We start from the raw sequence: 11,825 nt of genomic DNA, 5'->3' as shown, positions 1-11,825 counted from the left end.
CTCCGCGGGGATCGATATCTCCACGCCCCACCGCCTTCTCTTTTCCTTATTAGGTATGGTGTCATCCCATTTTAGGTATAGCTCATGGCCGCTTTTGGTCTGAGATCTATACAGCGTAAACAAAAGAGATCAAATAGTTATCTCTACATGTCTTTACTCCGTAATTTGTTCACTAATTTAATTTCCAGGTCACTAGCTCAGCCCTAAAAGCATTCAAGACAAAAACTAGAAAATAAGCAATGGTGATTATAATGTATTAACTATGTAGCTGAGGTATAGTAGTTACATCATGGGTCCCCAAACAAGCCCCATAATGCAGGGAGACCATCCATGTATATGTACTGGCATAATACTTGATAAGCCCAAGCCAAGATCCTCATACCGCCGCTCATCGACTCCAGTATCCAATGGAAATAGCATGCGCATATTCACGTAAAACCATTCATGTCCCAGTTCCATAGACTTATGCCAGGGGCCGAGAGCCGAGCGAGAAAGGGGGTATAATTCTGACTTTGCAAATCAAGAAAACAAAAGAAAGAACAAAAGAAAAGAAAAGAAAAAAAAAACTAAGCACCAAGTTCATGTACGAACTTTGGACCGGGGGGTGCCGCGTATAGTTCAGAAGGAGTAGTGTTCGCGTTCTTGCTAGTTGATCCCGCCGGCTCGCTCCCAAGCTCGCTTGGTGTTACGTATCCCCCGCGTTGGTATGATGGGCTTGCACCGAAACCGTCCGCACCAAGCTCGCTAGGTGCGGTGCGGCTCCCTCCGAATGACGATGGTGCATCTGCTAGAGTCTTCTTTTGGTTGTTCTGACGCCGGCGGAAGAGCCAGAATACCAGAGCGACAAGTATAATGAGACCTCCTGCGCCGACACCGACGCCAACACCAATCTTTGCTCCTGTCGACATGCCGCTAGACCCCGTGCTTGGGGCTGTTGAGCTGGTCGGTGTTGATGAAGCGGTTGCGCTGCTGGTCGGAACTGATGAGGTGTCGGATGATGTTGTTGTAGTGGTGGGTGTCGTAGTGGCGGAGACAAATAGGCTTAGGTCCGAAGCTTGCAGCTCGATTTGGATTGCTTGTGCCCACATCGTGATGGGGCCGCTGACTTCTGTGCTCGTCGAGTTCTGGCGGACGGTGACACTGGTACTTGATCCACTAGGAAGACGACTTAGGCATCCGGCGAATGTCTCAGAGTCGCCTCTTGCTTCCTCGTAGTAGGAGAAGGCACTAGAGCCTCGAAGTTAATATTTAAGCCGGAGACCAGGATCTGCTGTTTTTCACTTACGAGGGACAGCAGATGGCAGCGGTTGTCGAACTTTGAGCCGCTAACTCGGCTGAGGTGTATCCACCTGGACAATAGCCTGGGCTATAGACAAGAGATGCTTGAACTCTTCCATAATGATTGTATCCAGAAGGGAAACACGCCGGATCAGCATTGTCGCTCGCCGCGGCATTTTGCAGTAGGAGACCATTTTGGACACTGTTTGCAACCTCTGGTTCGAATGTCCACGACTCCGAGCATGAGGCGGGGGCAGTGAAGATACTTGACATGGCCGTCGTCGTGAGATCTGAATCTGCTGTTGCCCTTGCAACTAATCCTGGTATAGTAGACGTCATTTGGAAGTTGTATCTGCTAGGTAGCTCTACAGAGTGTTGCGAAAGAGTAGAATGTATAGCGGGAAAACGAAAATTATCAGCCTCCGAATGGATCGAAAGGGGGTTTATTTTGGTTATTTATACCTGCAGTGCCATATCCGAATTGATCTTAGCTCCTCTCGATACATCCTAGTGCTGACTCTATATCCTCCCTCAGCCTCCAGAGTTAGTTTCCCGTCACCCTGCCTCAAACCTGGCCAAACTTTGGATTTATTTTCTATTTCTTTCGGAAATTGAGTCAGTGAATCACTTGAACATAGAACATTTACATTTGTCAATAAAGAAGTAAACTAGAAAATATCACCCACGGAAAATTCCCAAGTCTGTATCGGCAATGTCCACTCACATGCTTAGCGCCTTTACAGCACGTTTCTCTACCCAATCTACAACAGTCTATCTTGGGATTCGCCCATCATATATTTTAGTGCATAGTTAGCGTGGTATTAATCTGGTATTCTTACCGATAAATTTCATTTAATTTTAGAAAAAAACTAGGGTTCAACTTCAATTCTCGACTTTCAATTGCAAGTCTTAGTACAGGGTATATGTTAGGAACCCCTTCAGTATACTGCATCCTATACCGCAAGAGTAACTTCACAGTGCTTACTCTACAGCATGTTCTGATCCCTATGTTATATACCGGGATCATCCAGGGCTTATTCTAGCCCTTTATCTAGCGCTAACCCCATTTAATTAGGTTTAAATTACGCGAAAATAAACTACTCCATTTGGCGAACAGTCCATCCAAGGACTCAACAGTAAGCATGCCTCGGCACATTATCTTGCATAACAGTCGGGTCCTTATTGGTACGGAGACGAAAAAGCCTTCTGTCAGGGGGTAATACTGTCGGCAATAATAATCGAATGTGCTGTCTAGGATCATAGATTGTCTGATACGTAAATTTAGGCGTCCCATGCTGTCGGTTACAACGCTCCTAGTGGAGCCTCACTCGCCTGGAAAAAAACTCTATTCCTCGTGTTATATAATACCACATTCTTACAAATGTAACTAGCGAGGATCCTTCATATAAAAGTCTTCAGTGAATTGTACACTTTATGTTGTACATTTCTGGAGCTTGGTTCTTTCCTGGTTATATGCAGTACTCACCTAACATCTTACATAGGAATTGAACAAGCCGTGATATCAGTCATGATCTTAATTAACTGCTTATGCGGAAGTCGGTGGTTAATCATATTCCGAGTAAATTATCCCGTCCACTTCAACCAGTGTTAATTTCGGCTATCGCCCCGCGTGTTTTCCTGGTACATATAGAAGCGCCTCATCGCTTGTCTACCGGCATTCATACCTATTCCAGAAAATCCGCAATCCTCCGCTAAGCCTCGGGACTATGGACTATCCACACTTGGCAAGGAGCGGCTCTGGATTTTATATCCGGGCTAAGATGAACCAGTAGTAGATTATTTTGAGGATCGGAATCGGGATAGGATCAGACTCTGGGGAGAGTCCAGGGTTCTTAGTGTTCGGGGTACTACCTAAGTATATAGTTGATCGAATGAGATTGGAAGGTAGAGGGTAGTTGGGAGTAAGAAGTCAATATCATACACAAACCAAATCAAACTACATCCGAACAAATCCTATGGATCCCCTCACCGCTGTTCTAGGAATCAGACTGTTGCAATAATAGCAACTCTGGAAGATGCCATGTCTTGGCTGTAACTGAGCCTCATCGGGAACGCCATCTGCGCAAAACATCTGATCGAGTTAGGGGTGCGGAATATGTACATAATCGAGAATATCAAGGTTCATAAGTGGATTTCAGTGATTTAAACCCTTTCAGCCTTTCTACCGGCAGTTATTTTAAATGATTCAAAGGTGGCGCATCTACTATCATGTGAGACGCGTTTTTATACGTGCCTTATCGCTGCCGACTGACTGGTCCTGGTATATTAGGTGCGATTGAAAGAAAGAAACATATAGCAAGAATTGCATTGCTGCATTGCATTAGACGAAATAATTATGATAAAGCAGTCATAGGGGCATTAAAGAGACATTAAAGCAGCTGCGATAGTAGCGCAAACGAAGGTGGGTATCGTCATGGATCCAGTCACGTCCAGCCATAATACAAAAATAAGAAAATCCAGGGAGCATAGACGAATGAGCTGTCGAGGAACAGCTTCAAATGATCCACCTTCCGGAAAGGGTAAAAGGGTCATGCCTTCACGCAAGAGACTGACCAATTAAATAAAAGGAGAACGAGATGACGCAGGAAAACGCATCAAGATCGCATCTAGATGTCCTCGACAACGCGAGCGTTCACTGCATGCTGGAGTCCATTATCGTCCTGGGAGATAGTGCCGTACTTGCTAGGACCTTCGCCAAAGTTCTCGGCAGTGCTAAGCTGCGTCTGCCCGGGCTGGCCAGGGCCAGGAAGGAATATAACCTTGCTATTGGCGGTCTTAGCCATGGCCTGCATCGCCTCGAGGTAGCGGATCTGCATAGCCGGAGCGGAGGACAGGATGTCGGCAGCCTGGCGCATCAACTTGGCGGATTCGACCTCGGCGCGCGCAGCAATGACCTTGCTCTCACCGATACGCTTCGACTGAGCCGCCATCGAGAGAGAGTCTTGCAGGTCGTTGCTGAAGATTATGTCCTTGATCAGCATCGACTCGACCTTCACTCCCCACCCGGCTGCGACCTCCTCGATGATCTCCGAAGTCGACTGAGCGATCTCCTCGCGGCGCTCGATCACGTCTTGCAACACACGCGCGCCGATCACGTGGCGTAGTGTAGTCTGGGTGCGCTCGATCAGGGCCTGTCGCACGTTCGAGATACCGAACGCGGTCTTGTGGGGAGAGACTACTTGGTAGTAGATGACGGAGGTCAGGTTGAGGGTCACGTTGTCCTTGGTCATGCAGACTTGGCGCGGCACCTCGACGATTTGAATTTTGACATCGACCGTGGTGATATGTTCGCTAAGCGGGTTGATCTTGACCAGACCAGGATCGACCGATCGTTCGAAGCTAGAATTAATCATTGTCAGTAAGTGATATTCGGAGGCATGGCGGAGAGGGGATCACTTACCGTCCGAATCGCGAGATCAAACCGACCGCACCCTGGTCGACTGACTTGAAGGGGTTCGGGCAGCAGATGCAGCAGGGAATAGCTCCAAAGAATCCGATACATTCACCCAGGCCGTGGACTAAACGAGGAATACATGGTTAGGAAGAGAGTCGCAGCGCATACAGTATTGGTGTAACTCACTCAAACCGGCATACCAGCCATGCGAATCGGGGTTATCATCCTCATGATCGATTTGATGCGCGTATTTGGGCTGCAGATCGCTCATATGAAATGGCTGAACATTGACCAGAGGTTGATGTGCTCCATGACCATGATTGGGGGCGGGAGCCTTGCCGGTGTTTGCGCCGTTTGCAGACATGGTTCAAATATTATGGCAGTGTTGTGGACCTTTGGATTTGGATGTTCAAAGGTAGAGATTTGATTTAGAAGGGATGAAGAAGGGGGGAAGTCGTAAGGTTTTAAATGTTCGAAAGTCAAAAGGTAAACAACACAACCTCCCTGCGCTTCCCCGCAGTGAGACCATGTCTTCACTTGGGCAATGCCCACAGGACTGGATATGATTGGATAAGCGGTTCTAAGCCTCCCTCTTGCCATGGCTGAGTCTTGTCGGGCGCTGGTCATGAGGGGGCCGAATGAGAGCTAGGATCGTCATGGCTGTTTGCGGCGCGAACTAGTTGATATCCATATTGTAGGGTATCAAGGTGGCAATGGCTATAGCTTCAAAGGTTGGAAGCCATATATTGTAGCAGTAGATGTAAGGTAATCTTCCATTCCCATTCCTCGAATCCTGCGTCGCATCGCCGACATTGCACATTCTGATCGGGCATGTCTGGGCATGTCTGGGCGTCGTCATAGCGCTCGAACCTCCTCGTGTAGCTAAAACCGACCGCCCGAGTCACAGTCAGAAACTCTGCCGCTTTGAACTTCATACGATCACCCTTTTTTGGGAGAAATGGACTCAACTACCTTTTCGGACTGTGGATCAATAAGGCTCTTGATCGAATTGTCCGCGGGCGCCAAGCAGGGAATCTTATTGGATTTCGAATGATATCGTTATCAAATTTGGACAAGGCTCAGTGAAGACGAGGCTGATTATCAAAAACCTACGAACTCAATGATCATACTATCCCGCGTCCCGCGTATCCATCGTTTCTCTACCGATCGGGCGTGGCTATATATCGTTATGGGATACGTTAAGGGCCATGTGAAAGGCCCTTTTAATGATTCTCATCTGATAGCAAAAGTAGCGCAAGTGCTCGATTACTTGAGCACACTCACTGCAAATCATCCGGGAAACCTTGGCGGGGGGCTATCTTAGGGATTCTCTAGCCTGAGACGGAAGACTCAATTGAGCTTTGACGATGGTTTAACAGCAGATTGTTTCCAGGCGAGGGAAAGACCTAGTGCTTTGGCATTGCATATTGCACCAGGAATATTATCTGGCAACCAGATGGTAGGATTATATGGTAGACTGGGCCTCTGCAGAGTTTCATCCCAGAATATTTGAATCCTGGACCCAATGGAATATCGAAGGGATGGAAAGGTCATTCAACACTCAGCTCCTACCGTCAATGAAGCTGCTTCCACCTCATGGGAGCGTTCAACAATCGCAGACATGCCGGGCTTGGTATAATACCCAAAAATATATTTCGCCCTTGCTATTTACATGCACTAATCTTTGTTGACAGTTTGGTAGCTCTAGATCCGCTGTGGCCGACATGACACCCCAGGATTAGAAAAAGCCACGATGCCCCCTTTGCCTTTCGCAGATAGCAACTATGGCAATTAAAGGTATGTCGATATTGAGACTACGGGTTAAAGGTCCAGGGCGCAAGGCGGATCCCACAGCCATGCCGTGAACTTTATATTCCCCACCACACGAGCTGTCAGAACCTTGGAACCCTCCCGAAAGCGAGAGCGAATACGAGACATCGGAAGCTCGGGTCAAGAGATCTTTGGCCCCATGTGCTTGGCTTGGCCCCAAGACTCAGGAGGCAGTGTCTAGGGCTCGCTTAACAAGCAGCACTGTCATAAACTACTTTATATGAAATAGTAAGCCCTCTTATATGAACTAGCATCATTGGTCTAGTGGTAGAATTCGTCGTTGCCATCGACGAGGCCCGTGTTCGATTCACGGATGATGCACTCATTTTTTGTTTTTTTTTTTGCTTTTAGTATGACGGTTAGAAGATGTTACAATTATCCTTTTGTATATTTTTTTAAATATAGATAGACTGAATAACAATGGATACGTACTTTCTCTTGTCTTGGGGCTTGTATTCTATATAGGAAACAGTATGGATCGAAAATCGACCAAATCGGGTAACGACTAGGTTAAACCAACCCCGAATATAGTTATACCACTGCTCAATTGAGCATCAAGTTCAATGTAGAACAACGATTGGGAGGGTGAATACAATTGACCATTTCACCATGATCAATGCCAAGTATGAATATAGTCCCACCTAAAAAGGGAGCAAGTATAGAAATGAAAGGAAGAGAAATCCCTCATTCCTGATTGGGATAACATCGCGCCATACTTCACTCGGTCGAGAGAAGATAAACGTAGAAAGCACAACACATGTTACGAATTTCAATATCAAATCCGATCCAATCCAATCCATGAGAACCTTGGAATCCCAACCCTTTTAGCAATTTACGTATCACCCCACATTTACATGCTGACGCCATCGGCCTCCAACTGCACGTCTTTTTGCACGTCTCACGACAATGCACCGCGGGGTTGGCAGATACGGAACACGTGCAGGGACAATAAATATAATCTACCCCTCTAGAGCTGTTGTAGACTCAATTAATTCAATTCAATTCAATTCAAATCAATTCAATCATCCTAAGTCAAACACCACCCTCACCATCACCATGTCTTCCGAAAAGAAGCAACTCATCATCAATGCCTTTGCGATGCACTCGCCGAGTCATCTCAACCCAGGTCTATTCCGTCACCCCGCAGACCAAGGCGCGGACTACAAGAACATTAAGCACTGGATTGCCCTAGCCAAGAAGCTCGAAGATGCCAAATTCCACGCCATCTTCTTCGCAGACGTCCTCGGAGGCTACGATGTATACCGAGGCCCCTCCAACCTCACTCCGACAATCCCCGCCGCCGCCCAATTCCCCATCAACGACCCCCTCTACAGCGTGCCCGCCATGGCCGCAGCCACAGAATCAATCAGCTTCGGCGTAACAGCCTCAACAACATACGACTCCCCCTACGCGCTGGCAAGACGCTTCTCCACAGTCGACCACCTCAGCAACGGCCGCATCGGCTGGAACATCGTCACCTCGTACCTCGACTCCGCGGCTCGCAATTTCGGCCTGGACACACAGGTCGAGCACGACGAGCGCTACCGCATCGCAGACGAGTACCTAGACGTCACCTACAAGCTGTGGGAGGCGTCCTGGCGAGACGACGCCGTGACCTGGAAGCAGGGCACCCAGAGCAAGACCCAGGCCTACGCGGACCCCAAGGCTGTCCGTGAGATCAATCACAAGGGAAAGTACTTCCAGGTTCCCGGCCCTCATCTCTGTGAGCCCAGTCCCCAGCGCACGCCGTTTATCTTGCAGGCTGGTACGTCGACCGCGGGTAAGGCGTTTGCCGCCAAACATGCCGAGGCTGTGTTCTTGCATGCGCAGAAGCCGGAGCTGGTTCGTCCTTCCGTTGATAGTATCCGCCAGCAGGCCGCCGAGCTCGGACGCAACCCGCAGGATATCAAGGTTATTGCCGGTGCCTTGGTGATTGTTGCTGAGACCGACGAGGAGGCGTATGCTAAGTTCGAGGAGCTGAAGACATATGGTGATCGGGAGGGCGCGCTTGCTCTCTTCGGTGGCTGGACTGGTTACGATCTGTCTACCTACTCTGATGACCAGGACTTCCGTTTCGTGGAGCTTCCTGCTGTTCGCAGTATGGTGAACCACTGGGCTAGTACGGTGCCTGGCACTGAGGGCCAGAAGTGGGATAAGAAGACTATTGCTGAGTACTTGGTGCTCGGTGGTAATGGTGTCAAGATCATTGGCAGTGTGAAGACGGTGGCTGATGAGCTGGAGCGATGGGTGACTGTGGGTGATGTTGACGGTTTCAACTTCAGCTATGCTAGTCTCCCTGATACCTTTGACGATGTTATTCGTCTACTTCTGCCGGAGTTGCAGCGCCGTGGTCTGTTCTGGTCGGACTACGCTGTCAAGGGTGGAACTTTCCGTGAGAACATGTACGGAAAGAAGGGTCAGTCCAGACTCCCTGATGCGCACCCGGGCGCGAAATACTTCTGGAAAGCGGGCCAGGAGGTGCCTCCTTATTCATTGGAGGAATCTAAGTAGAATATCTGCATTAGAACAAATAAAAAATTGTTGCTAGCCCTTGTTAATAGAATATCATATGGCTTCATCTTCTTATCGAATCTACACTGAGCATAAATAGTGATGATAAAGGAAACCACAGGTAGTACTGTGTTGAGAAGAAGACTAAACAAGGCAGGGAGCAGGTCCTATCAGAACAGTCTCAACAAATAGGGGGAAAAAAAATAGTATTGCCCAGCGCTAATTCATGTATAGGTATATCCAAATAGACACTAACACTCTTGCATTGGAATGATCCAGTCTAACGAACTCCATACCAAATCAAACATCCCACCATCCCTCCATGTGAGACTTCAAATCAATCTCCTCGGGCAATCTCAGATGAGGCGTTAGCTCCGCATCAGGAGCCAACTCTTTCGTAGTCCAGCCATTACCAAAGTAAGCAAACCGATTCCCACTCGGGTTAACATAGGTATACTCCCAATCCTCCCAGCGCGGATCCCGACGAATATAATTCGAATGCGACGCACTACCGGGGAAGAGACCGTGGATACGAGACCCGGGCTTGCCACCGTTGTACCACGAGCTACAGTTCGCCGACCAGACAGTGCGCGGGTAGAACCGGTCGCAGTACTCGACGAAGTCATCGGTCGCCTGGGCGGACGGGACGATGGTCTTGATTCCCTGCGAGCGGACCTTGCGCAGCACCTTCGCGATGTATGTCACTTGATTCTCGATGGTGTTGGGCACTGTGCCGCTGTGTCCAGAGGCGTATGGCCCGCCGAGCCAGAGGAGGTTCGGGAACCCGGGTGTTGCGAAGCCGAGGTATGAGTAAGGGAATCCGAATTTGCCATCGTGTTTCCAGGCTGTCTTTAGGTCGACTCCGTCGGCGATGATGGAGAACGGGGGTGCGTGGTCGACGTTGGCCCCTGTTGCGCAGATCGTGATGTCCACTTCGCGCTCCACCCCGTCTTCGGTCACAATGCCCTTCTCGGTGAATCGTTTGATGCGTGTCTGGATGTAGTCGACGTTGTCTTGGGATAGGGCCTCTAGATATCCGGGGCCTGGTGTTGGGCGACGACACGCCGGGGGGAAGTCGGGGATGATCTTATCTGCCAATTCGGGCTTGTTTGCGATACGCTTCAGCATCAGGGCGGTCCATTTCTCGCGCAGTTCGTTGTTCTCAGGTGTGTCTTTGAAGATTGCTCCAAAGCGCTGGAAATATCCCTTCTCGGTATCCCTGCGGTATTCAAGATACGCCTTGGGATCTTTCCATGTCTCTAGCTGTGTTTCGGAGAACGAATTTGGCTCCAGTCGACGGATTCCAACGTTTCCGCTGCTGAATGAATCTGCGATCCAAGTTGGATTCCGAGCGTAGTGATCAACGTGGTTGGCAAATGGTTGAATAGAGGGTAGAACCTGCAAGCCGGAAGCGCCATTTCCGATAAGAGCAATTCGCTTGCCCTTCAGGTCGGTGGTTGGATCCCAGTTTGAGGAATGGAAGAGCTTTCCCTTGTAATTGTTGATCCCTTCATAGTCGGGTAGCTTCCAGGCATTGAAATGACCGATGGCGTTGATTAACACGTCCAGCTCTTCCTCATAGATCTGTGCATGGATGTAAGCATAGAACGTTCAGATTAACAATAACTATTTCTTACCTTGGAGCCATCTACATGCTCAACAGTGACCTTCCATTTCCCTTTCTCGGGCAGCCATTCGGCCTTCTGCACTTTTTGTCCCGCGCGAAGGTACTGGTACACATTGTGCTTCCGTGCAACACCCTGCCAGTATTGTCTGATCTCATCTCCCTGAGCGAATTCTTCCGTCCATTGGGTATTTGGCGAGATGCTGGATTGGTATACATGTGCAGGGATATCGCAGCGAACACCGGGATATGTATTCTCAAACCAAGTGCCTCCCTAAATAATGTTAACGTCGAACAACTCATCGATGGACATTAACATACCACATCGGCATTCTTATCATAGATTCGAAGATCCAGTCCCGGTAGCTTCGCAGGGAGCAATATGCCCGCGGTAATTCCTGCCAGACCCGCGCCGATAATACCGACCTTGATGGGTCGCACCACATCAACCGGGTGCTCCTCCAGTTCAAATCGGATCTTCTCAAGCTTCTCTGATAATCCGGTGATATCACTATTCACCGTTACAGTGGTCGATCCATTGCGGTCTGAAGGACCCTTGATCGACTCCGAGACAGGTTCGATATTCGAGGAAAGAGCCACGGGCACTTGTACGAGAGTCATGATGGGCTTATCCGTTTCTCTTTTCTCTCGAGTAAAACAATCACAGCACGAACATGTAACCGCTGTCGCATAGTTGGATATCCCGGCATTCTTGTAGATTCACCCCCACCTGCACGTCATGCGCAACGTTTTACACGCCACATAATGCGAATTGCAATCCAGCGCATCGAATCTGATAATTGGCTTCATATGGGACGATTGCAGTCGGTTATGCGGCTATAATTGTGATGTTCTCGGGACTGATTTGATGTCGCTAACACCATCGCGGTTCCAGATGGCGTGCCGAGGGGGGCTATCGTGAACACCATCCTCTCCACTCCCCACGCCATTGCGGAGTGCCATGGTTGGAGTACAAGTTGGGGTATCGAGGTTGGAAATTGAAATGTCGCCATTTGTCTCGGCCGATTCGAGTTGAATGCCAAGGTATTTAAACGGTGAAGTTCTGGAAGAGACGAATTAATATCGTGGATGTTTCCAAGGTTGCATATCAAAGGATTGCACGGAGTACTCCGTAGTACAGATCATTATCTACTACAGCAAGGATAC

The 11,825-nt window shown here is 48.9% G+C and overlaps 4 protein-coding genes across 4 annotated transcripts; 1 reads left to right on the top strand and 3 right to left on the bottom strand.

Annotated features, from left to right (window-relative positions):
* Positions 1-566: 566 nt before the first annotated feature.
* Positions 567-1,551, bottom strand: LCP9604111_1821 (uncharacterized protein; the record flags this gene model as incomplete). The annotated part of the gene is made up of 2 exons (XM_039069230.1): positions 567-1,227; positions 1,286-1,551. The coding sequence occupies 2 exons, from the start codon at positions 1,549-1,551 to the stop codon at positions 567-569; spliced, it is 927 nt and encodes a 308-aa protein (XP_038931948.1).
* A 2,354-nt stretch (positions 1,552-3,905) lies between these two features.
* Positions 3,906-5,057, bottom strand: LCP9604111_1820 (slipin family protein; the record flags this gene model as incomplete). The annotated part of the gene is made up of 3 exons (XM_039069229.1): positions 3,906-4,638; positions 4,700-4,817; positions 4,880-5,057. 3 exons carry the CDS (start codon positions 5,055-5,057, stop codon positions 3,906-3,908), a joined length of 1,029 nt encoding a protein of 342 aa, XP_038931947.1.
* A 2,522-nt stretch (positions 5,058-7,579) lies between these two features.
* Positions 7,580-9,034, top strand: LCP9604111_1819 (LLM class flavin-dependent oxidoreductase; the record flags this gene model as incomplete). Its single annotated transcript, XM_039069227.1, has 1 exon — positions 7,580-9,034. One exon carries the CDS (start codon positions 7,580-7,582, stop codon positions 9,032-9,034), a length of 1,455 nt encoding a protein of 484 aa, XP_038931946.1.
* A 300-nt stretch (positions 9,035-9,334) lies between these two features.
* On the bottom strand, positions 9,335-11,279 carry LCP9604111_1818 (flavin-containing monooxygenase; the record flags this gene model as incomplete). The annotated part of the gene is made up of 3 exons (XM_039069226.1): positions 9,335-10,618; positions 10,672-10,932; positions 10,980-11,279. 3 exons carry the CDS (start codon positions 11,277-11,279, stop codon positions 9,335-9,337), a joined length of 1,845 nt encoding a protein of 614 aa, XP_038931945.1.
* Positions 11,280-11,825: the final 546 nt, after the last annotated feature.

The sequence above is a fragment of the Penicillium roqueforti genome, assembly GCF_015533775.1.
Source record: "Penicillium roqueforti strain LCP96 04111 chromosome Unknown scaffold_02, whole genome shotgun sequence".
Classification (NCBI taxonomy): domain Eukaryota; kingdom Fungi; phylum Ascomycota; class Eurotiomycetes; order Eurotiales; family Aspergillaceae; genus Penicillium; species Penicillium roqueforti.
Note: the sequence above shows the minus strand (reverse complement) of the source record. Positions and strands in the feature narration are given on the sequence as shown.